Source organism: Pelodiscus sinensis, chromosome 6 (genome assembly GCF_052426305.1).
Source record: "Pelodiscus sinensis isolate ZL-2025 chromosome 6, ASM5242630v1, whole genome shotgun sequence".
Classification (NCBI taxonomy): domain Eukaryota; kingdom Metazoa; phylum Chordata; order Testudines; family Trionychidae; genus Pelodiscus; species Pelodiscus sinensis.
Genome location: NC_143057.1, coordinates 6,246,472 through 6,271,972, shown reverse-complemented (window position 1 = coordinate 6,271,972; position 25,501 = coordinate 6,246,472). Strand labels below are relative to the sequence as shown.

Here is a 25,501-nt window from a genome sequence, read left to right as displayed (position 1 = left end):
GTATGTTAATGGTGTCCCCCGGCTTATGAAATGGTGTCAGTGGGAACCAGTATATTTTTGTGTCTATGCAATTTGATTATGAAATTCTATTATTTGTATTATGGGAGCATTTAGTGGTCCCATCTGAGATCAGGCTACATCGTGCTAGTCACTGTACAGCACCGCTACATAATAAGAGACTGTTCCGACCCTGAAACAGTCCCTACTGTATACATAGATGGCTAGCTAAAGGATGGGAGGAAAGGAAATCTGTTTATCCCATTTCACAGATGGGGAACTGAGGCACAGAGATTTGCCCTAAGGTCGCACAAGGTTTTTTTTTGCAGAACCAAGAACGGAATACAGAACTCCTGAATCTCATTCTAGTGCCTTATCCACTTGAGATGGCCCATCTTGTCTTATTATTTGAAGTAAAGAAACATCTTGCCAGAGCATTTTCATTGTTCTGAAGTTCTGATAGAACATCACGGACAGCTGTTCAGCATGCTAAAATACCGTTGCTAAGGGCGACAGACAGATCTAGATGCAACAACAGCTTGCATTTTATGTTTAATCCTTATACAGTGGCATACGTGTACATACAGTGGAAGATAAGAAGATGGACCTAGACACTTCAAAGAAGGCAAGATCTCACATGTGACAGCTGGGAGTGGATGTCATCACACGAATTAGTCTCCTTGTGTCCATTTTCACAGGTCAGCATTTAAATCACATTCTCTGAAACTGCCAAGGGAAATAACCAGGCATCTGAAAGGAAGCAAATCGGATCTTGGCATATTCTGGTAGGTACTCTTCACATTGTGAAGGCATAAAGGCGTTCTTTGGCTTCCCTGGCAGTCAGTGACAACTCCTGTCGACTTCGGCAAGAGAAGCAGCAGGTGTCTGGGAGCGCACACAGACATAACATATGGATCACAAATGAGAAAATGATTGCTACATCTGTCTGTCTCCTACCAGGCCAAATCTTGAGTGTCTTCTTACCCAGGGAAAGCTCTCAATGAAAGTGACAAGATTCTCTTGAAGCCAGTGAGAGGTTTGCCTATATATGGACTGAATGAAAACTGATCATAGGCTTCAGAAAGTGGCCCTAGGCTTAAACTGCTTTCTCCCTCTTTGGATCACATATTTGGCTCTGAGCACAGAAACGTACATGCAGGTAACTGATGGAGGAGCAAGAGCATTCATTGCTGGAGTGGGGGGTGTTATCACCATGCACTCAGAGCCACATACTACAGATGAGAATAAGGCCAGGTCTATACTAACGAGGAAGGTTGAATCCAAATATGCATCTCCAGCTACATTAATTACGCAGCTGGAATCGATGTGTGCTGTTTTGTATTTCCCCTCTGTCCCCGCAGTGGGAGGCCGACGGGAGAATAAAAAACAAACTAACAAACAAAAAAAACCCAAGAACCGAAAAGCAAACTCTGATATCGCATGCTCAACTCAGTGGCCTAATTCCAACAGTTCATGAACAATCCTTGGGGACAAAAAATCTTTGTTACTGACAGCAAACAAAATGTAACATCATGATCTGCTTATAGGCTAACAGAAAGAAAGACCGAATTCCACTAATACATACCGAGTACCTGAACTAGTTTTAGTGGTATGCCTCACTGCCAGTCTGTTGCATCTACTACAGAAAGACTTTGTGATGAATAAACTAACCATTTTAACCAAAGAAGGAAACGCGGAACAGGTCAGTCCAGCATAGCTCTAAATTAGTGTTTCTTGAACTGTGTTCCGCGGCACAACGAGCAGTCGGAGGTATGCCGCAGAGATCAACAGAATTCAAAATGACCATCCTTAAAGGGGCTGGCGACCTTTTTTTGCTCAATGACTCCCCATCACCCCTTTTTTTTGGTTCAACAAAAAATCTTTGGTGTTCCCTGTAAAAAAAATTATTGTTTGGTGTTCTTCGGTCTTAAAAAGTTTAAGAAACACTGCTCTAAATGGTGACACACAGAAAAATGAACTTCTACTTCCTGGCTGAAGCCTATTTCCACCTGCCTCCACTTCTCATACTGATTGTACAATAGGGCAGTTACCTGTGCTGACATTTAACACCTTTATGTCCATGGGACATAGAATCATAGAATACTAGGACTGGAAGGGACCTCGAGAAGTCATCAAGTCCAGTCCTCTGCCCTCATGGCAGAACCAAACACTGTCTAGACCATCTCTGATAGACATTTATCTAACCTACTCTTAAATATCTCCAGAGAGGGGGATTCCACAACCTCCCTGGGCAATTTATTCCAGTGTTTGACTACCCTGACAGTTAGGAACTTTTTCCTAATGTCCAGCCTAAACCTCCCTTGCTGCAGTTTAAGCCCATTGCTTCTTGTTCTATCCTCAGAAGTCAAGATACCTTTTTAGATACCTGAAAACGGTGATCACGTCCCCCCTCAATCTTTTCTTTTCTAAACTAAACAAACCCAATTCTTTCAGCCTTCCTTCATAGGTCATGTTCTCTAGACTTTTAATCATTCTTGTTGCTCTTCTCCGGATCCTCTCCAATTTCTCTACATCTTTCTTGAAATGCGGTGCCCAGAACTGGACACAATACTCCAACTGAGGCCTAACCAGCGCAGAGTAGAGCAGAAGAATGACTTCTCGTGTCTTGCTCACAACATACCTGTGAATGCATCCCAGAATCATGTTTGCTTTTTTTGCAAGAGCATCATACTGCTGACTCATATTCAGCTTGTGGTCCACTATAACTCCTCGATCCCCTTCTGCTGTACTCCTTCCTAGACAGTCGCTTCCCATTCTGTATGTGTGAAACTGATTGTTCCTTTCTAAGTGGAGTACTTTGCATTTGTTTTTATTAAACTTCATCCTGTTTACCTCAGACCATTTCTCCAATTTGTCCAGATTGTTTTGAATTATGACCCTATCCTCCAGAGCAGTCACAACCCCTCCCAGCTTGGTATCACCTGCAAACTTAATAAGCGTATTTTCAATGCCAATATCTAAATCGTTGATGAAGATATTGAACAGAGCTGGTCCCAAAACAGACCTCTGCGGAACCCCACTTGTTATACCTTTCCAACAGGATTGTGGACCACTAATAACTACTCTTTGAGTACGGTTATCCAGCCAGTTATGCACCCACCTAAGTTGTATTTGCCTAGTGTATTGATAAGAATATCATGCAAGACCATATCAAATGCCTTACTAAAGTCTAGGTATACCATGTCCACAACTTCTCCCTTATCCACAAGACCCCAATGGCATACTCTTCCTCAGCAAATGGATGGAACACACCTTCTCATACCAAATTCCATCTTGAGGCAGAGAAACAAATTTAAGACTATTTGAAAACTGGGTCCAAACACTTGCACCTCCTTGACTATGTTGCCCCATCTAAGTTGTATTTGCCTAGTTTATTGATAAGAATAGCATGTGAGACTGTATCAAACGCCTTACTAAAGTCTAGGTATACCACATTCACTGCTTTTCCCTCATCCACAAGACTCATTATCCTATCAAAGAAAGCTATCAGATTGGTTTGATATGATTTGTTCTTTACAAATCCATGCTGGCTGTTCCCTATCACCTTGCCACCTTCCAAGTGTTTACAGATGATTTCCTTAATTACTTGCTCCATTATCTTCCCTGGCTCAGAAGTTAAACTAACTGGTCTCTAGTTTCTTTGGGTTGTTCTTATTTCCCTTTTTATAAATGGGCACTATATTTGCCCTTTTCCAGTCTTCTGGAATCTCTCGTCTCCCATGATTTTCCAAAGATGATAGCTAGACAAACACACATAAATGAGGAACACAGATTGAGAGTGTACAGATTGTGAAATGTGCAAAATCACTCTTGGTGATGCCAGAACCCCAAAATAGCCACACACGTAGAGTGGTGCAAACCGGAACATCAGGTGCCTACCCTTTTGGTGCACACCAATGAGTTTTTGAGTAAAAATATCCATTCTAATGGCCGGCACATAAAGACTTTGAAGACATAATGCAGACACATTTTCCATAAGTAATTTACATGGCCATTTTAGATCATTTGGTCTTTGGTCTTGAAACTGACGAGTGAAAGTTTAGTTAGCCGTCCTGAAACCATAACCCTATTAAGAGTGGCAGCGCCTTTCAGGAATTGCCACTAGAGGCTTGATGCGTTAATGAAACTTTTCAAAAAAGGAGGTATGGAAAACCAAATGTTCCCTGCATCGTTTGAGCTCAGAGTGTATCAGAGCTGCTGCTTATGCTGAATTAAAATCCCTGAGCCAAGCACAGAGCCCCAAGAATGTCAAGTAGCTGCCTCCCTCAACCTGTTTCTCAAACAATGCTGATACCCAGACAGTGCACAACCCTGAGCTTGGATCCACTGCCCCCTTAATGTTTTGCCAACTAGGAACGTTGTTCACAAAGAAACAAAGCGCAATTCAATTGCCTCAGTAAAGCTAGCCCCTCCCTAAATGCATGGGGTGCTCCCTCTCTGTTAACAGAGCTGCCTGCCTTCTTGCAGTTTGTTTTCCTTGTAGAGCGGGTATTTTGTTTTGCAGCTTTGAGAGTGGGGGTGGGTGAGGGGGGGGGGGTTGAAGTAGGAATTTACATAAGCTGATTAAAAGGGGATTATCCAATGGCTGCTAAACAGCCTTAGTGTGCTTGAGCTAAAAACCTTACTATTCATTGCTCTCACCACCCTGCAGAGAGATTGCACCTGCAGCACTGGCCCACTCTTTACAGGGATCTTCAAGGTGGGGAGGAAAGGGATTTTCGAGACCCGCTGCTTCATGTGTACGTAGCCTTTAATTGAACTGTCTGGATTAGTCTTAAGGAAGCGAAAATGAAAGCGGAGCCAGTTAGCGTTATCAGGAAGGGTCATCAGTTTCTGAAAAGGGCCAACTTGCATCGCTCCTCGTTGGTTTCCATTTGGGTGATTTATAATACAGTTTGAACCTCTCTAGTCCAGAGCCCTTGGGACCTGACTGGTGCCCAACCAGAGAGTTTGCCAGACCACAGGAGAGCAATACCGTCTAGCAGCTTTGCCAACACTTCCACTGCTTACTGGGCTGTTAGAAGACATTTAAGGGTAAATTAGAGCTAATATCAGCACAGAACTCTGAGAGCAAGGACTGGGGGCTGTAAACCAACTTTATGGGACCACAAGAAACATGGCCACACACACAATAAGTGGACATCCTGGCCACGGTTGTTGCCGGACCAGAGAAGTTCATTGTGTATTGGATTAGCCCACAAGATCTGCCCAGACGATCACTGAGATGGAGATGCACTACATGTGCAAGAACTAGTGCCCATCAATCTTCCCCCAGTTTGTAAATGGCCAATGTGGAAAGAGGGTGGAGTAAGCCATTTAATAGCCATCTCAACCCTGAACCCAACTGTCCAAGTACAGATCTGTACATGCCAACCTAGTCCATGCAGAAAGGGCAGAGGAGAATATCAGTGGAGGCAGAGGTGCATGATCCCAGATCCATACCACCCCTCGCTGGAAACATGTTTCTGCAGATGTGAAGTTTCTTCGCTCCTGGCCACATAACCCACAGCCTTGGGAACAGCCAGCATGTAGCCACAAGGGAAGACAATGAAATATTGAGGAACAAAATGCCTAGCAACACAAAGATGAAGCATCCCACTCTCTCTCACTTCACCTTATACATAGCGGCACCAGGCCACAGCTGAGCTCAGCAGTGGGGTGAAGAACAGCTAGCAGAAGCTGACTCTAGAGAGGCTGGAGGCCATGCAAGTGGGTAGAAGGAAACACTGTGAATGATCCACCTTTTATGTAGTGTCACCATATACTGAGAACGTGTGCCCTCAGGTTGTTAATGCTTTTATACTACTCCCACTCCAGTGGGACCCCTCACTGTTTCTGGAGACAAAAACCCACCACGATGAAAAATGCCCTTTTCCAAAGGTACGTCAGGCCAGCGTTTTAGATCATGTTGTCTTTCTCTGCACCTGGTGATGTCACTGCCACCCTTAAAAAAGCCGCACTTGGTTCACAACACGGCATCTTGTCTTCTCACTGTCACAGACTGCTTAGCCCTTCATGCATTCTACATCAAATACCTTGTCATAGTCAAGTCTTTGGTCCCCATCTTCAAAGCCATCCACGGGATTGGCTCCTGTTTGCCAGAGGATCATCTCACCATCTTGCAGGCTCCTAACCTGCCCTAAGAAACGATCCACTACAACAACGCAACTGTCAACCTCAAGAGTGAAACTCGAACACACCCGAGGCACAGCACTTTCAGTGGCATGGCCCATGACTCTGGAACTTGCTCCCAGAAAAGGTCAAGATGGCCACAAACCGGTTGGCAAAAACAGAAATTCCATGATGAAAAGAGAACAAATTGATGAAAACACTGCACCTATAGCAGTGTTTCTTAAACTGTGTTCCGCGGAAAACAGAATTCAAATTGCCGCCCTTAAAAGAGCAGGTGACCTTTTTTTTTTTTTGGCTTAACAAAAAATCCTTGGTCTTCCCCATGAAAACAAAATTATTATTTGGTGTTCCTCTGTTTTAAAAAGTTTAAGAAACACTGGCCTACAGTCTCCTGCCAATGCCCAGGAGGAAAAAAAATAACCCACATAGGTCACACTGCTGAAGAGGTGCAAGAGCAATAAGAGAAATATAAGAACCATGCTGTAAAGAAGAGCACATACAGCACAGGATGGTAAATGCTAAAGCAAGATCACGGGACATTAGGGAAAAAGGCAAACAGCAACACTATACCCACGAGTAACGTTACAGAGAGGGATACTACAAGGACAAAAATATTCTTAATTGGATGGTTCGAAATAGTTAGGATTGAATGTCATCTCATGAATTACTACTGTTTGCGAGATGGGAGAGGCCGCCAATCCCCTCCCCATTTGACCGTGCTACCTGTCACAGAATAAGGTGCTAGAACGCCTGCGTGGCTGGCTTCTCACCATGTCCCTGGGACAAAGAACATTTTCAATGAGAACAATCCTGCTTCCGAACTACAGACACACAACAGCAGCATCTATGGTCTCTCATCCCGTGTCCCCGCAGACAGACCCTATGGCACGTTATCGGAACTTTGCAGCGGGACATTAAAAATTCCTCTCTGCCACCATCACTCTTCCTTCCTGCTTCTGTGCCCTTTCTTTATCTGCCATCCATGCCCCAGGCACACAACGCCGACCTCCCTGGCAAAATAAAATGGGCGAGACAGGACAAGCTTCACTTGACCAGCAGGTAGGGTTCTCACCATAAATCTCATCCCTCTCCCACAGTCCTGCAAACAGCCGTGGTAGCTTGCTCCAGCCCACAGCAGAGCTGCAGAGCAACCGTCATGCCAAGGAAACGCGCTCAACCTCAGGGCCACAGCGGACAAGCTCAGATAGACGTAAGTGACTAGAGCGGTGGAGTATGGTGTTGCAAGAGCCCGGGTGGGGAGGGGACAGGAACGGATGTTGCTCCTGTAACTAACCTGATGTAAAGCTTGTTTCTTTTATCAAAAAAGACACCCCGTAGGCAGCCCCCTCCCTTCTCGTCCGCTCCATTTGTTTGCACTGCTGAACAACTGCTCCGCCATGAAGGACAGTTCAGCTCTGAAGCCCTTATGTTATTTATGGGTTTGGAAATCAGACACATTTGGTTCCTCGCCAGTCAACGGCACTGATTGGAAGGTAGGAGGGGAGGGCGGGTGCTTGGCTCTCCACTCCCTATTCATTGTGAAAAGGGGATCACTCCAGCTAACTGGCCTGTGGAGATAAGGATTTCAGACAATCTGCATTAGCCTGATAAGGGCCATTTGTATTGCAGAAAGATTATTTGTTAAGCACCTCAGTAAAATAAAAAACAGTCAAAGGGCTTATCACAGTAACTCATTTTCCACTCCCCAGGCATACCCACTCCCACCAATTTTTCGATAAATAAAGCCTCCTGCTTGTGTCCCAACTCTCTAGGGAGGGTTCATGGATTGGGAGCCTGGTGCTGAGGGGGAGAATATCCTGGAACCACCAGTCACTGTCACTCTCTCCTTTTTTCTTACTGCTGGGATTCAAATGCTCCGGAAGGGTAGAATCACCCTACGCTTGTTTAAAAACTCAGAAAGGGGGAGTCCCCACCATGTCACCCTCACCGCCCCAGCTGGCACCAGCTGCGGGGCTGGCCTGCAGTGAGCTGTTTCTCTCTATCACTTCGCCGCCAAAAAGCAAACCCCATCTCTGAGACGCAGGGATTTCTGAGCCCCAGGCAGCCCCTCCCTTTCCTCCTCACACCAAGCCAGGCAGGTGTTGGCAAGAGGCGACAGCCATATTCTCCTTCCCAGACACTTCCCCCAACCCAATCCCAATCAGGAATAGGAGAGGCCTCCTTGGTCTCTTGATTGCTCTTTCCATCTATCACATTCCAGTGTTGTGCAGCATTCTTTATACCCAACCCCCTCCTCACCACAAACCGCACTGACAGCACTAGAAAGGCAGCCCCCCTCCCCCAGGCATTCGATGGACTTTAGACCAGTCCCATAGATGCCTCCTTCAATGACATCAGACAACGATAGTGGGGCCAGCACCCTGATTCTGAGGCAACAGCCTTGCCAGGCAAAAACACTCGCCCCTTGTCTTGTTCCTCCCCAGTGAAGTGAACGCCTCACTTCTCCTGAAGACTGCATGGCCAGAGTAGCATTGGGAGCTCCATAGCTCCTGATGGAAGCGCCTTCTAGGGAGGGCTACACACCAGACCTGTGCATCGCGGCAGAAGACTCACTCTCAGCATAACAGAAAGTTTTCTAATCGGGGCCTAGGCAGTCCCATTGCAATAAGCAGGACCACCCACAAAAGTCAGCCATTGCTCACCAGAAGGGTGGCCAAACTGTTCAGTTAGGGGAGTTTCCAAGTGTGTTAATTAAACTAATAATAAACACCGGTACTAATGGCAGCTACCGGTCAACTCTGGCTCGGCACATTGCCTGAAGAAAATGCACATGTAAAGAGAATAAAGGCCAGTCTACTCTCTCTCACTACTGGCTCAGTACGCGGTCATAGGAGGTTTGCTAAACACACAGGCACAAATTTATGACAGACTTCAGATAAGTGATACCACGGATAAGCTTGTCTCCCAGCCTCCTGCAGGATTAAAACTATTTCTAGAACATTTCCTTTAGGGTAGAAGGGGACTGACTAACCACAGCTTACAGAAGAGTAATTGAGTTTCCAAGAGATACCCTTACACACCTGCTTGTGAACACGGAAAGCATAGGACATCATCCAAAACAAACCCACTTAAGGAAGATGAGCTTTCTCTTCTAAATCAACTGTGGACACGATACATCGCACCTGACTGTAAATCATGAGCTATGAGCTCTGTCCAGATTCTAGCAGAAAGGCAGCTATGTAATAAAAGTCAACATTTGTCATCAAACTTTCAAGTTCATCTAAATTTTCCCAACCAGATCTATTTCAAAATCACCTATGGACATCCGACAAATGTAACTTTATCCTCGTCATAGGACTAGTGAATTTTGCTGCAAGACGACCCAAATAGATCAGAAAGAACAAGTAGTAAAATTTCTCTCTCCAGTTCACAGCTTCCCCTTCTGTTTTAATTGTAGTTAAACTTTGGTATCAAACACTGTCACTGTGTTCTGCCAATAGGAGTACTTTTGTCTTCTACATCAGAGTACCCCAAAGCACTTTATGAACAGTAAATGAACCCTCCCAAAACACACACAAATCATATTAGTCTTGTTTTACAAGTGGGTAAACTGAGGCCCAGGCAAGTTGTGTGACTTGACCAAGATCACATTATGGACCAGCCACAGGGAGGACTAAACCAAGAGATTAGATTCCTACCCAGCCATTCTCTCCAGGCTCCTCCTCTCGCTCTTTCCTAGGTTTATAAATCACACAACAATCAATTTCTCTCTCACACACACACACACACACACACACACACACACACACACACACGAGCTAAATTATTTACCTGTTTTGAATAGCTATGCCGTAGTCTCAGGTTTTTGAGCAGAATTCTGTGCCCAAGCATGGATTCATGGGCTACACAATAAATAGACCCCAGTGAATATGGGTATGTCTACACTACCACCCTAGTTCGAACTAGGGTGGTAATGTAGGCAACCGGAGTTGCAAATGAAGCCCGGGATTTGAATTTCCCGGGCTTCATTTGCATCTCGCCGGGCACTGCCATTTTTAAATGTCCGCTAGTGCGGACTCCGTGCCGCGCGGCTACACGCAGCACGGACTAGGTAGTTCGGACTAGGCTTCCTATTCCAAACTACCGTTACTCCTCGGTTCACTTGAAAGTAGGAATAAAAGATCCTCCGGAAAAGGGCTTATTTTCCGGAGAATCATGTCTAGACTGGCGCTTTTCTCCGGCTTATCCCCAAGCTGGAAAAAAGCGGCAGCCATGTAAATGCAAATGCAGCGGGGGATATTTAAATACCCCCGCGGATTTTGCTATTCCAATGTGTCTAATCTGCATCCCTTTTCCGGAAAAGGGGTGCAGTGTAGACACAGCCTATATGTATAAGACTGAGTGTCCAAAACACAAAAACATGACTTGAAACTTTGTTCTTACTCTTAGCTCTGGTCTAACACACAGATTTGGACTGGTCTGGTAAGAATGGGTTGGTTTTTTTTTAAACCAGTATAGTCATCCTGATACAGCCCTAAGCACAGATGTAGTAATACCAGCTTAAAGTTGCTAATTCCCTTTCCCATATGGGAACAGCTATACCACTATACCTGCATTCTGCTACTTTAACTAGACAGGCTTAGTTAAAGGAGTACAATACAATTGTGTGTAGACAAGCCCTTAGGCTTTCGGCATGTTTCCTCTATGGCAGAGGCTGACAAGGATGTAGAAAAATAATTGTCATGGCACCCATGTTTATAAATAAAGAAAAAACAGATTCCCCAGGAGACCAGGCACCATATGTCTGATCCGGCATGGAGCCGAGCCGAGACCCACCCGCACATAATGGCTTCCCGAAATAAACATTCCGGCTAGCTCTCGTCTCTAGCGGCTGGCACCTTTTTAATCGGCTCCGTGTTTGCTCAGGACTCCCTCTTTCAGGGCAGCTGGGCAGGTTGTTACTAACGGGCGACCAAGCCTGAATGCTGACAATGGAGGGTGATTATAACCCGGCCGAAGAGCAAACATGCAGACTTTTCATCCAGAGATGCTGTTGCTGCTGGGCCAGAGGCGAATATATGGATCCTGACACAGAGAGTGATAAGTGGGGTGTAATGTCACTTCAAGAGGAGAGGCTACAAAAGCCAAACAGCATTTCTAGGACACTATAGCTACGCTGAAGAGTCTTGACTTTCCTGACTGGAGGTGACTGGCTTTTTAAAAGGCCAAAAGCAGCTTTAATGAGCTGTGTGGGAAAGGGGCTGTTCAGTTTATTTTTGTAGCAACAGCCGTGCTCATGGCTGAGTCAGGGAGAAGGGAAGAGAGTTGGGCACTGGGGACAGCTTCAGACTTTTAGTATTCCAGATAGTATCAAACAGGCTTAAGGACCTTACGCAAAGTCCATGGAAGACAATGGAAGACTCCCATTGGCTCCATCTGCAATGCACTTACTCTTAGCTGCCAAGTGTGTGCTTTGCTCTGATGCAGTTTCACTGGAGTACCTAGAAGTCATTCCTTATACTTCATGTACTCCCAGTGTTATTTACTCCTATTTGTCGGGCACCCTTCAGATTTCTCCATAACTGTTGCTGGAGACTAAGGGTACGTCTAGACTACATGGCTCCGTTGACGGAGCCATGTAGATTTGTTGTTTTGGAAAAGGGAAATGAAGCCGTGATTTAAATGATCGCGGCTTCATTTACATTTACATGGCTGCCGCGCTGAGCCGACAAACAGCTGATCAGCTGTTTGTCGGCTCGCGCGCTAGTCTGAACGTTTCCCCTGTCGACATCAAAGCCCTTTGTCGGCAGCCCCGGTAAACCTTATCCCATGAGGAATAACGGGGCTGCCGATAAAGGGCTTTGATGTCGACAGGGGGAACGTCCAGACTAGCGCGCGAGCCGACAAACAGCTGATCAGCTGTTTGTCTGCTCAGCGCGGCAGCCATGTAAATGTAAATGAAGCCGCGATCATTTAAATCGCGGCTTCATTTGCCTTTGCCTATGTGTTTAATCTACATGCCTCTGCCGACAGAGGCATGTAGTCTAGAGACAGCCTAAGTGTGAATATACTGAAACCAGAATGATCAGTCTAAGAGTGTGAGCTCAGCATAGCTTAACAGCGAATCCTGACCAGCTAACACCATGTATGGGTTTGGAGTGGAAATCTTCTCTTTTAGCCCAGTACCTGGATCCCCATGATCTCTGGTTCTCTTCTAAACACATTTCAGCAAGATGCAATATTGGCGTTTGCAGCTTGTGGCTTTCATTGCTTCCATTTTAAATCCTGATTTGATTTTGTGGGATGAATTTCTAACACAAGAAGCAGACAGTTGTGCTTCCATCAGGGCCATGGCCCTCAAAGTGAGGCGAGCATAGCATCTAGATTAGAGACGGCTGAAATCTGGAGAACCTGAATGCGCAGCTACTCCTGCCTTCTTAATTATGCAAATTGTGACGGCATTTTTTTAAACCTTAGATCAAGTTTCTCAAATAGGTTTTGACATTATCAGCTATTTAGATTACTGCGACACCTGGAGCCCACATCTGTGATCAGGGCTCCATTGTGCTAATCATCATACAAAAACACGATTGGGGATAATCCCTGCCTCGAAAAGTTTCCAGTATTAGTAGATGAGAGAAAGAGGGTGGGAGGGGAAACTGAGTAACAGAGTAGGTAAGAGACTTGCTCAAACTTACACTGCAGTGTCAGGGACAGAAAAGAATGGTTAATTAGCCCATAATAACTATGATCTTGAGACACAGATTGCAGTCTTGGTGGGCCAAGGCCCCATGTGTGTGACATTGGTTGGTTTTGGCCAGCCTGCCAGAGAGCCTCATACTCCCACATGAGGTCATAAAGGGCTGAATAAGCCATATCATCCCTCAGTTCCATCACTGCCAGTACAGACTCCCATAGGAAGACACCATAGTGATCAGGAAGAAGAGCGATAATCTCCACAGACAATGCATCTCAAAGGACCACACTTACTGAAAGGTAAACAATTGGCAGTAGGAATCCCACTTTGTTGATCTCTCTGAAGCGATTTGCCTGATTCCTAACCCTATCAGCAAGGGCCATGAACACTCGAGGTGTGTTCCCCAATGATTCTGTTGAGGTACAGTAGTATGACTTGGCCCTTACTGCACCGAGTGTGTGATGTGTTGCTTTCTCTAGGGTTGAGTGAGGCTTGGAGAAGAAAACGGGAAAATTGATCAATTGGTTCACAAGGAATGCTTGAACAATGCCGGGCAGGAACTTGGGATGAGTGATCCTGTCCTAATAAAACACTGCATCCTGTCAACTCATGAGGTCCTGAATCTTGCTTATCTTTGAGCTGACATAATGCCAACTAGAAAGGCACTCTGCATTGATACAAGGAAACAAGCTGTTAAGGGCTAAAAGAGGGGGAATGGACCAAGCTCATTAATACTACACTGAGGTCCCAATAGAAAGGGGGCTCTAGAATAGAAGGAAAAGAAAGAGCAGAGCCCTTAAGGAATCTAGGTACTGTAAGGTAAGAAAATGTGGTCCTGGATAGGAGGGTGATGTGTACATATTGTTGCTAAATGGACCACTATGGAGCCTCTTGTTCCACTCATCTGAAGAAGTGGGTTGTGCCCACGAAAGCTCATGATACTATCTACATTTTTGATAGTCTCTAAGGTGCTGCTGGACTTTTTGTTGTTGTTGAAGTTTTTCCAGTTACAGACTAACTCGGCTATGCCTCTGAAGCTTGTATTTATTTTTGTTAGCCTCTAAGGTGCTACCTGACCCACTCACTGTTTAAGTTTTTTTTACATTACAAACTAATATGACTACCGCTCTGAGACACTATGGAGATGACAGAAATTCCAGATAATTTCAAGGTAAGTAGTGTGATACTGCGGAAATGTCTGTTGCCATGGGAGACAGCTGAGATGTCTCCATAGAAAATCTCTTCCACTTACCATTCTACATCAGTCTAGCTGAGGATTTCCTGCTTCGGTGTAGAATGATCTGAACTTCAGCTAGACAGCTCCTTTCAGATGTCAGCCAGCCAGGATCCAAGCTGTCAGGTATAATGGCGTTGGGTATACATGTGGGATCTGATTGCTGTTCTGTAAGACTACTTTGGGCAGAGCAGGCAAAATGACTGGGGACCTTGTTGAGCAGTTCACCGCTATCCACCACAATGGCCAGAGAATCTCACTCAGTAATTCCTGCATCAAACCTATAACTTCATTTTCAGGGATAGGAGGATTTATGATTCCAGGAAAACAGGAGTCACTTGTATAATGTTTATTATAGCCCTCCTTCCAAAGAAAAACTTTCATTGGCTTCATGTTTTCTTCGGAAGAGCTTTCACCCAAACCTCCTTAGTTATAGGTCTGACCTGGATGATTCTGTAACTCCTATTCAGATTGTAACTACTATATCCTGTTACAGCCTGAATCAACAGTACATGTGTATATAATACAGTCACAGTAGAAGCCTCCTGTACCCTGCCCTGAAGGACCTGGGTAATGCCAGGTAAGTCTGCTAGTTAACTATATATTTGACAGAGTTTGTGTGTCTGTGTGTGTGTGAAAATGCTGCTGTTTGTTCAAGAACTCCTCCTACCGGTAAGAAGTAGGACCACCAAATTTAGTGTGCAGCTTCCTCTTACCATAACATGAACCAAGGTCAGGGTTTGGTTGAGTCAGGAAAATGGGATGGGCCTGATATGGGATTGTTTCTCATAAAACCATACAGAAAGGAGACAGAATCACCAGGCAGGTGAAAGCAGCTAACTAGGGGCATGCCTCACCTCCATCCAGAACTGTGTGCTGCAGTTCCACCCTCCCATCCCCAATTTGTACAGGGACACAATACCATACAGAAAAGCGACAAATACCAGGCAGGTGAAAGTTGCTGGCTGGAGGTATGTCCCTCCGTTCCGGTCTGGGATTGCCTCATCCCCAGTCACCCTTTAGTGAGGGCGTGAGGGGGGACTTAAGCTCCTCCTCCTTTGTATGGGAACATTACTGGCTGTTCCTCTTCATTAGGGAGAAGGGGAAAGTGCACAGTGTGCTGCATACCTCACTGGCTAGGAGTGCGGGGCAGACCAACCTGGACCTGTCCCACCTGGGGGTCATGCACCCTTCACACAGCTGTGCCTGCTGGAGCTGCCACGGTCATGGAGAGGTGCTTCTCACCTGGTCCCAAGCTGCTGTGGTGAGAGGAGGCTGGGCTCATCCTCTCTCCCCAGGGCAGCCTGCAAACTGAACCCCTCATCTCCAGCCCCACCATTTTATTTTCCAAAAATCAAAAATGAATTAAGGACCTGACCAATGACAGGTAAATCTTCTAGTAAATAAAGGATGGACATGAGTAGTGAAAATGGCCATTACCCTTACAATCTGATCTTTGGAACTTCCTACAGACCTGTTTCACTGTAATATCACATACACATGAACAAAACAAATTAACTCCCCAACTATGGAGAAACTGGCAGCCAATAATGCAGAACTTTCTCCTTCTTGCACTTTGACTTATAGAAAGGACATAAACCATAAACGGATTTCTGAAGTGGCAGAGAGCTAAAGTTCACTTGTTTTTTAGGCCATGAACCGTGCCTCCATAGACACTGTTTCAAGGGAAACAGATAATAAATGGCACCTGCACTTCTTTATGTGGATAGCAAAGAAAGCGGGATTTATTAGTGTGAACTATTCATATCTTAAAGGTCATCATTTTGAGCTTTACTAGCAGGACAGGTGGATAGAAGAATGGAGAACAGAAGCCACCAATAAAGCCAGATTTTTAAAATATTGGGGGGGAGTGGAGGAGAAACAACTCAAAGGACCTTGTCCTACAAAGTGCTGAGCATAGCCCACGAAGGTGCTTAATTAGCACCTCCCACAAGAGATGCAGGAGCCAGCCTATAACCTATTGTAAGCCAGATTTTCCATTCCACTCAGCACCCTCAATTGGAGCCAGATTTTTCAAAATCCTCACTTTAGCATCTAAATGCAATAATGGATCATCCTACACCTCCTATTATTCCCAATGTGGGAGACAGGGATTTTTTACTGTTCCTAATGATAATTGCTGGGTGCCAAGGAGGTTTTAAAATCTTGCCCTACTATTCAAGCACCAGATTGGGAATTGGTGGTGGTGACATTTTTTAAACATCTGGCCCTTCATGTGCAGCTTTTTCTTAAACTCAGTGGAAAATTAGGAAGGCTGTGGTGACTGACAAACAAATAGTCCATTTTTAATAATCCTCTTTGCAAAAAATATACAACAACTTTACAAGTAAAAAGCTGAGGGGAAAGGCAGCAGAGATAGAAGAATATAGACAATCTGTCAACATGTATAGTGAAACAAATATAGGACAATTTGACAACATATTAAGAATATTTGGGAGAATAAAATAAATGGCACAATATTTTCAAAATGACAGCAATGGAATTCTAGGAATAATTTTTCTAAAACAAAGTAAGTAAAGTGCGGTCCACTGGAATAGGACCCAACCTCTGGGTTCTATTCCCAGCTTTCATTGACTTGTTGCATGACCGCAGACAAGTGGTTTCACCTTTCTGTTCCTCTTTCCCTCTCAATCTTTTTCTGTCTTGTCTGTTTAGGATTGTAGCAGCCTGTTTCTGTCTACTTGTTTGTATAGTCCCCCTAGCATTTGGGCTGCAATCTCGGTTGGGGTCTCTAGGAGCTAAGTAATACAAATAAAATAAACAAAGTTGCAAATGTTGATCAAAATGCAGCTGATTCATCCGGAAATGGAACAAAGTGTGAAGAAATGACATCCAAAATCAGGGATTCAGCAAAAGATTATATAAAAATGTTTTGGCATTTACTTTATATCAAACTAAGACTCAGATTCTACAAACAAGGCTGTTTCTGATGAGATTCAGAATGTTTCACTTTACTCACATGAGTAGCCTCCTTGAAGTTAGAGATGAGACATCCTACTGTCAACACTAGACCCATCCTGTAGATAAATACACTGCTTCAGTCTCCATAGATATGAACAGTGCAAGAGTTAAATTTACTTAAATATTTTAAAAGATAATTAGTGATTTTCCTTGTATTTATCAACTTCTGCATATTATCTCACTATCGTTTTCTAGCTATATTTTAAACATGGTATTTAAAAAAACACTAATGACTTCTAATTAGCACAGACTGGTGTGAAATCTCACTATAGATGATCTTGCACAACTTAACAAGTCTCCCCTGCCTGTTTCTTGCCCATGAGTTGCACTGGGCTACAATGTCTTTAACAGGACTATTCTTATGCTTAAAGTTAAGCAGTGCCTAAATTCTTTGCTGGCTGGAGGTTAGAATATTTGGCACCATGCTGGATTAAGCCCTCGCACTGCTGCAGTGACATCTGAACCCCACCTTGTTGCCTACAAACATTTTCATTTGCAAAAATAGGGGTTTTTTTAGTTAAGAGGGCAAAAACAAACAAACAAACAAACAGAAACCTGCAAAGTCAAAAATGCATTTGGGATTCGATTGTGTGTGGCAAACTTCAGGCTAATGACAATTAAAGCTCACAAAATTACAGACCGTTTCAAAGCAATTTAATAACAAAAAAAGATTTGGATGGTGCTGGTGAAGCCTTTGACACTTCCACAATTCAGTGCTTCCTAACAGAATACATGAAGATTTTTAAGTCTGCCATTTACTCAGAAGTCATGATCAATACTGTTACACTTGTCATAGCTCTGCATATGGCGTTTGCATAGAGTTAATGTCAGAAAATTTGACTTCCTGTGTCACAAAATTAATTGTGTCAGGCTGGCTCTGGTTGTCAAGCTTAAGCGACAGCTAGAGCAATACACCGAGTGGAGTGAGATGAGCACAGCTACAAATCATCTCCAGCATGAAAAGGTGAGCCAGATGCATAACAGGATAAGGGAGCAGATGATGATTCCAGTTAGAGTTTAATGTATCATTAATTTTCTATTTGTTACTCTTCTATCTTACTGTGTGTCTTGCAAGGACATGATCTGATCTGTCATCAGAGGAACCATTTTGTTAAAGGGAAGCTGCAGTAAGCTCTCTCTCAAGCTGGATCTCTAGAAATATTCTGAAAAATGGATGCAACTACACATTGGATGGCTGTTTTTGGTTTTACTTAGGGTTCTTTCAGAATCTTCTGCCTCTTTCCTTATGTTATTTCACCATGTGGCATTTGTTGTAATAAGTTTAGATTTTATATTGCTGGAAGCAGAAAATAGGCTAACAAATAAAGAAAGCAGACCAGGAGACTTCTACAGTTAGAACAAAGTGTATAGATATCGTTAAAGAGATTCTAAATTTCAGACAGATGTGAGAAATCTGTTACTCTTAATACTGTCCTTCTGCCCTCTTACGTGGGCAAAGCAACTACATAAAAAAAGAAATGTAGGTAAGTGAAAGGTACTCACATTTTATAAGGCAAGAATGGGTAAATAACTGAGTGAATCTCAGGTTTGCAGCACTAGCTGGGAAGCTGGAACACATTCTTCCTTCACTTACACCTGTTCAACCTCAGTGAAGTCAACGGGATTGTACAATTGTAAGTGAACGGAAACTCGAACCCCATAATCAATAATATAATCTATTTCTCATATACAGGCAATAATTTATGGTATTTTGTACAAACAACATAGTTTTCATAGAGTTTATTAAAAATAAAAGCTTAAAGTAAACATGATCAATAAACAATTTAGAAAAACAAAGATCAAAAACATTCCTTTTCAAATTATTCCACAGTAAATAGTAACACTGCACAGTACGCTAAAATCGTTGCCTTGGATAACAAAACAAAATGGGTATATTAGAAGACTGAGTGGAAAATTAAACTTAGTTATTCAGGCCATGTTTACACACTAATGAGCTTAGAGCAGCACAGCTGTACCAATGCAACGAAATGAATCGGTGTAAGAGTGCTCGAGTAGCCACTAACGGGACAGATTCTCCTGGTGACTTAATAAAACTACCTCAACATGCATGGAAGCTATGTCGTGCCCACCAACATGGCGCTGTGCATGGGATCATTTTTAACAATCAAACTTATGTAATTCAGGAGTGTGTTTTTTCACACCCATGAGCGACATCAGTGGTAGTGTAGACGCGGCCTCAGTCAGTGTTAAAGAACACATTTCTGCTAAAGAGACAAATATATTTTAACAGCCTGAACAATAAGTTAGACACACCCACATATACAGCACTACAGACAGCTATTTAAAGCATTCTAGTCTGCTTAGGGAGACACATTTTTGTGTTTTCGTCTAGCTTCTCCATTTACAAATATAAAAACACAAATCTGTGACAGGATTGCAAATTTTCTAACCTGACACAATCATATCATTCTATTCCAAAGCTCTATCACATTATTAAAACAGACAACAACTGTGCCTTATTTAATAACATAGTGCTGCATAACACAGAGCTCTGAATAATAAAAACATCAAAAGGAGATTAGTTTTAGGCCATAAATAACAACAACAAAAAAGAACGCAAAGAGTACCACCTGAGAACTCATCCTCCTTCACAGACTCAGTGTTTCACCTCATCAAGTAAAAAAAAACAAAAACAAAAAAAAAACCCACACATTAGGATTCCCCTCTTCCCCTCTCCAATTTGGCAAAAAAATCACTGATGTTTCTGTAGTGTTTAAAAAGCCAGTAGTAATTAAGGGTATGACAAATCCATTTTTTAAAGTACTTGCCAAATACTAAATAATTTACTGCAGCATTCAGTGGCAAGACAGCTCTGGCAGGAATAAAATGTGTAACACATTCTGTAAACACTAAGGAAGCCCCAGTGTGCACCTGGAATGGTACAGCAGCAAAATAGCCATTCAGATGCTGCTGTGTTAGCTACTCAAAAATTTATTACTTTGGATACATATACCTGAAAAATTCAGTATTTATGCATCAACTGACTAAAAAACAAAGATTGGTTCTATTTGTAACCAGTAATGGACAGAAAAGCTGTGACTTGTAGATAACTAGTGTACTCAGGCAAAGAAATCTGGACTACAACCTTATTATACAGATACAAAAGCACTAAAACACCTCAACACTGGCACCATGAGAGGCCCAGGGTTAGCCCCAGTACATTTGGCATTCATCTTTCAAAAACAACCCCAGAGTTCCTGGCTTACACACTAAGAAGAAGGTGAGCAAATCAGAGTAATTTAGCTTCATTGACTTCACTTTGGGAGTACAGGCAGTCCCCGGGTTACATACAAGATAGGGACTGTAGGTTTGTTCTTAAGTTGAATTTGTATGTAAGTTGGAACTGGCGTCCAGATTCAGCCGCTGCTGAAACTGACCAGCGGCTGACTACAGGAAGCCTGAGGCAGAGTTGCTCTGCCCCGGGCTTCCTGGAATCAGCCGCTGATCAGTTTCAACAGCGGCTGAATCTGGATGCCTGGGACAGAGCAGCTGGGGCGCTGCAGGGTAGGTCCCCGCAGCGCCGCATCTCAGCGCTACTGGACCAACCCAGCAGCACCCCAACTGCTCTGCCCTAGGCGTCCCCAAGTCAGCCGCTGCTGAAACTGACCAGTGGCAGCTGAATCAGGTCGCCTGGGGCAGAGCAGCTGCGGTGCTGCCGGGTTGGTCCAGTAGTGCCCGGGAGCAGTGCTGCGGGACCAACCCGGCAGCGCCCCAGCTGCTCTACCCCAGGCGTCGGCGAGAAAAGCCTGGTCTGCTGGGGGGGAGGGGGGGAGGGGACGCACTGGCTGTGCCCCCCCCACAGACCAGGGAGACGCAGGTGGCGTGACTGCCCAGACGCGCCACGGTCCCGCCGCCCGCCTCCTCCGCAGCTTTGCTCTGTGTCTCCCTGGTCTGTTGGGGGGGCCCCCCCAGCAGACCAGGGAGACGTGGAGCGGCTTTTCTCGCCGCGGAGGAGGTGGGCGGTGGGACCGTGGCGCGTCTGGGCGGTCCTTCCGCCCGCGTCCTCCGCCGCGTCCCCCTGGTTACGCGGATCCGACTTACGAACGGGGCTTTTCTCACCCCGGAGGACGCGAGCGGCGGGACCGCCCAGACGCTCCACGGTCCCACCGCCCACCTCCTCCGCGGCTTTGCTCTGCATCTCCCTAGTCTGCTGGGGGGGGGCCCTCCCAGCAGACCAAGGAGATGCGGAGCAGCTTTTCTCGCCCCGGAGGACGCAGGCGGTGGGACCGCAGCGCGTCTGGGCGGTCCCGCCGCCCGCGTCCTCCGGGGCGAGAAAAGCCCCGTTCGTAAGTCGGATCCGCGTAACTCGGGGACTGCCTGTACTTTAGACCTGTCACACTGAACGATTTAAGCATGGGCTTAGACAGAAGCTATTACTCAGCAATCCCTCCCAAAACAAGAAAGTACTGACTAAAAATGCAAGTAGCAATGAAAGAAGAGACCGTTAGATTTTTAAATCCAGTGATGCACCAGCAGTAGTCTTTGATTACACTATTGTAAATCTAAGAGAAGAATTGTCAGCTGTATACAAAGTAACAGCCTGGTGTTTACACTCAAAGATGAGAGTAGTGATTCTCAAACTTGTCCACAACATGACTCCAAGACACAACAACAACAAAGTGTCAGGACTCCACTCCTCTCAAACTCCAAAGAAAAGTAGGGTGATTGTGACCTTATAAATCTGTTTGAAACTCCCAGGCTGAGACACATGGTTTAGAGCATCAGAGAGCAGAATGATGGACTCTTCTTTTATATGAGGTGCCCTCTGATAGCATACAGTTCTGCATAAAAAACTAAACTGTCGATAGTATTCCCTGACACATCTACATAAAGTGGTTAATAGAAAAATCTCTCTATTTTTCTTAAATAGGCCCTAAGCTCAGACTTTCCCACGGGCATATTAAGAAAGCCCACACATCCTCTGATGTGGATAGGACTCTTCAGTGTCTTCTCCAGCTTTTCATCTAGGGCTACCTTTGAATCCCTAGCTACCTTAGTTGTGCCCTTTCACAAAGCAGTCACATGTGCTCTGAGTAACTGGACACATGCCAGTGACTTCTGAAGTCAGACTGATTGCCACAACTGCGAGAGGGATGCTTTAGCTCAATTTGCCTATGTAAGGTATGGTGACCACCACTCTAATATTTCAGTGCTGAATTTCTGAAATTACACCCTTCCCTCTGTGAGACAAAGCCTGCTGAGCCATTTGGATGGGCTTTGAGTAAAATTTTTTCCTACCTATATCCCCACTTCGATCTTTCTTACATTCCTTTTGTTGTATCTCTTTCCTTTTAGCTAGTCTTCTCAATTCACACATACTACCTTCATTCTTTTCCTTTAGCTGTCTCAGAGTGCCAGATGTAACTATCGTGAGTAGTGCATCCACCAAGATCTCCCGAAGAAATGGATGAAAACTGATCTTGACATTTTGGAGTGAGGCAAATTAAGCATGGATCGGTCCAATGGTACCAAATAAATCCTGGTTAAGTCCATAGGATCAGAAGACTTGAATGACATCATCCCATTCATCAACAGGCCACATCCCATTGTACTGCACATTGGATGGAGAGCTTTTCCAGTCCCACATCTTCACAGGTACCTTCCAGTCTTTGCCGTAGTTGGCTTCAACATATTGGACAGTTTCACAAGGCACATGTACCTTGAGTTCTACAAACTCAGTCCAACACAGTGTAAACTTAGGAAACAGATACCTATGTGGCAATAAGAGAACACAATAGTTAAGAGTCAGATATAGGCATAATATTCAGTACACAAAACCTTGGCAGCCACTACTCCATTTGATTTTTTAAAAATATTAAGCAGTACAGATTGTGTAGTGCCCCAGAAAGCTGGCTCCTACCGGGGCCCCCACATATAAACGTGTAACTGCTGAAAATTTCAGCCGTTACATGTTTACAAAAATACATGCATTTTAACATCCCTAATTCAAAGGCAAAAATGTTGTAATCATTATAGTTGTAAATAATTATTTAACTATAATTGTTCCAATAAAATGGTACTAAATGAATGTTTGAAAATGAGGCAATGAATAGTGTTCCTATGCTAATATTATTTATCCCGAGGCTAAGTTTTTGTTAATTTCCCCCAGGAGATTTGTTTTAGTTGGTTTATTTAAACCTAATATATTTTGTTGTTTCTACTGTGAAATAGTAAATGAAAGCTCCCAGTGATAAAGCTACTGCCAACGTCACAGCACTGTGATGGCAGCGCTGTAACATGGGCAGAGGAGACACACCCTCAGAAACTCATTCTAAGCTGAAGAATCAGATTCTAGCGTGATTTAAACAAAATCACTTCTCTTTGGTTGACCAACACCATTTCCTCCCACATTCCACAATTGCTTTGAGAGAACAAAGGGCCAGAAAGTGAAAACTCCTAATGGTGTGGGTTTCATAGCCCAAAACAATAACAACGTTTAAAGCTACTATATCTACAACTTTAAAACTACTACAATTACTATTTCTACAACTTTCTGTTACAGTGACACGTATCAGCATCTAATACTGTAACAACTTGTTCAGCTTGTTTTCCCTTCTATCGATCTGAAATGAATTCATACTTAAATTTCTTGCCCGATTTAGCTTGAGTTCCTCCATTCCACATGTGGTCATCCTCTTCATAGAAGAAAAAAATATCAAGTTTCACATCATCTTCTCTCTGAAAGGAGAGTTCCAAGCTGTCTTCTACCTGTGAGATGGACAAATACTCTCCTATAAGAATTTAACAACCAGGAAATAAACAACGGAAGGTTTCTGTGATTTATTAGTGCTGGCATGTTACAGGGGAGTAATGGCCGTGTTACAATCTCTGGTACCCCCCTCTTAGGGGGGTACCCGAAGGATAAAAAGAGAAAAAGGAATCTGGTCACCAAGGAAACCCTTTAACAAGCCATCTCCAAGAAGGCATCTGCTCTCTACGGTTACAGAAAACCACTTTCCATAGCTCTGTCCTGTATACTTTATATTTGCAAGAATGTATCATGGGGTAGCCGTGTTAGTCTGAATCTGCAAAAGCGGCGAGGAGTCCTGTGGCACCTTATAGACTAACCGAAGTGCTGGAGCATAAGCTTTCGTGGGCAAAGAGCCACTTCGTCAGATGCATGTAGAGGAAATTTCCAGAGGCAGGTATAAATATGCAGGCCAGAATCAGAATTAGTTTGACACAATCATCTCAGGATTAAATAAAGACTGTGAATGGCTTGCTAACTACAAAAGCAGCTTCTCCTCTCTTGGTATTCACACCTCCAGATCAGCTACTAGAAGTGGGCCTCATCCTCCCTGATTGGATCCACCTCGTCATCTCTAGCCTGATTCTGACCTGCATATTTAGTCTAGAAGGTGCCACAGGACTCCTCGCCACATTTGCAACAATGTAAGTGTTACCACATTTCTTTAGCCAGATCTCACAGCAGGAGTGTTTTCTTAGAACTCAAAATACAAAGCTGACTCCAATTTGAGAAGATGGATTCTCAAGTAAAAGAGGAGAATAACTTCAATGAATGACTTATTAAAAGAAGCCCATATTTAGCATTCCTTTCCTTTTGTTTCCTTTGTATATTAGCACCAATTAATGAGGAGTCCCTGAATCTAAGCTAAACTGTTTGTGAGATCACACTCTGACACTGGTCATATAGCGCCCATGATGACACACTCAGAATTAATTTTAATTAACAATCAATGTAATTTTTTTAACTCAGAGGTCTCCCACATCTCTGTTCGAGACATGTGATTTTGTCGCTTTGCTACACCCTCATGATCCCATGTTGTTGCCACCAACTCAGCTAGAAAGTCAATAAGTTTACACATGGGTAAATTAACGGAACACAAATATTTGCAGAATAAAGACCTAAGAGACCCTCTCATGAAAACTGTTTTAAACATCCTCAGAAAACCAGAACCTTGAAAGAAATGTTATAATGAAGGTGACATTCAGATATGTTACCCACTAACCTTGCCAAACTTGTGCTTCAGTGGTAGTCCTGCCTTCTGAAATGCTGGAATAATATCAGATTTATAGTCTTGTATGAAGATCCCCAAATCCACATCTCTGCTGTAAGGAATAATACTACACTGTCTATACCAGCCTAAAATGGAGAAAAAAAATGACATCACAGACATGGGGACCAGACAGCTAGAGCTGAAACAACATAAAGTGTCTTGTGTCAATAGCTGAGATCTCTTTGAGGGAAGCCATTCAGCTGCCTCCTACACAGACACCTAGGTCAGAAGAGGTAGGATTGTGAGGGGGCCAATTACAACTTAAATAGCGACCCCTCAATCTCTCTCAAACGTATGTTTTCTAAATTGCATTTTTAAAAGAACATTATTCTTGGTCTGAGCCCTTTATGCCAAGTTTCATCTAATATTTATGGAGTCACAATTCTATTTTTAAAAATGGATTACTTCATTTCAAACACGAGCTATTTCTGGGATGTA

At 43.9% G+C, this 25,501-nt stretch overlaps 2 protein-coding genes and 1 long non-coding RNA gene across 11 annotated transcripts in view; 1 reads left to right on the top strand and 2 right to left on the bottom strand.

The window, feature by feature from the left end:
* Positions 1–22,431, bottom strand: part of TAL2 (TAL bHLH transcription factor 2) — a 36,174-nt gene extending 13,743 nt beyond the window's left edge. Inside the window, exons 1-2 of one of the 2 annotated variants that reach the window (XM_075931363.2) lie at positions 22,368–22,431; positions 17,023–17,080 (exon numbers count right to left, since the gene is read on the bottom strand). The gene's annotated coding sequence lies outside the window, so the exon portion shown is untranslated. Of the gene's footprint in view, positions 1–7,444; positions 10,099–17,022; positions 17,081–22,367 lie in introns of those variants that run through there. The other variant, XM_075931362.2, reaches the window with a different exon arrangement.
* The window catches only part of LOC142829791 (uncharacterized), an 81,555-nt gene continuing 69,048 nt past the window's right edge, over positions 12,995–25,501 (top strand). For 3 of the 4 annotated variants that reach the window (XR_016349836.1, XR_016349835.1, XR_012904581.1), the window contains exons 1-2: positions 12,995–13,107; positions 22,387–22,640. This is a non-coding gene — a long non-coding RNA (uncharacterized LOC142829791). Of the gene's footprint in view, positions 13,108–22,386; positions 22,641–23,647; positions 23,786–25,501 lie in introns of those variants that run through there. The other variant, XR_012904579.1, reaches the window with a different exon arrangement.
* The window catches only part of FKTN (fukutin), a 32,207-nt gene continuing 23,038 nt past the window's right edge, over positions 16,333–25,501 (bottom strand). Inside the window, exons 8-12 of one of the 5 annotated variants that reach the window (XR_016349834.1) lie at positions 25,016–25,149; positions 23,626–23,753; positions 22,368–22,756; positions 17,023–17,080; positions 16,333–16,801 (exon numbers count right to left, since the gene is read on the bottom strand). Coding sequence is in view for 2 of the 5 variants with exons in the window: in XM_075931359.2 (XP_075787474.2) it covers positions 22,543–22,756; positions 23,626–23,753; positions 25,016–25,149 (476 nt within the window). In the remaining 3 variants the exon portion in view is untranslated. Of the gene's footprint in view, positions 22,757–23,625; positions 23,754–25,015; positions 25,150–25,501 lie in introns of all 5 variants that reach the window. The other 4 variants (XR_016349832.1, XR_016349833.1, XM_075931359.2 and 1 more) reach the window with 4 other exon arrangements.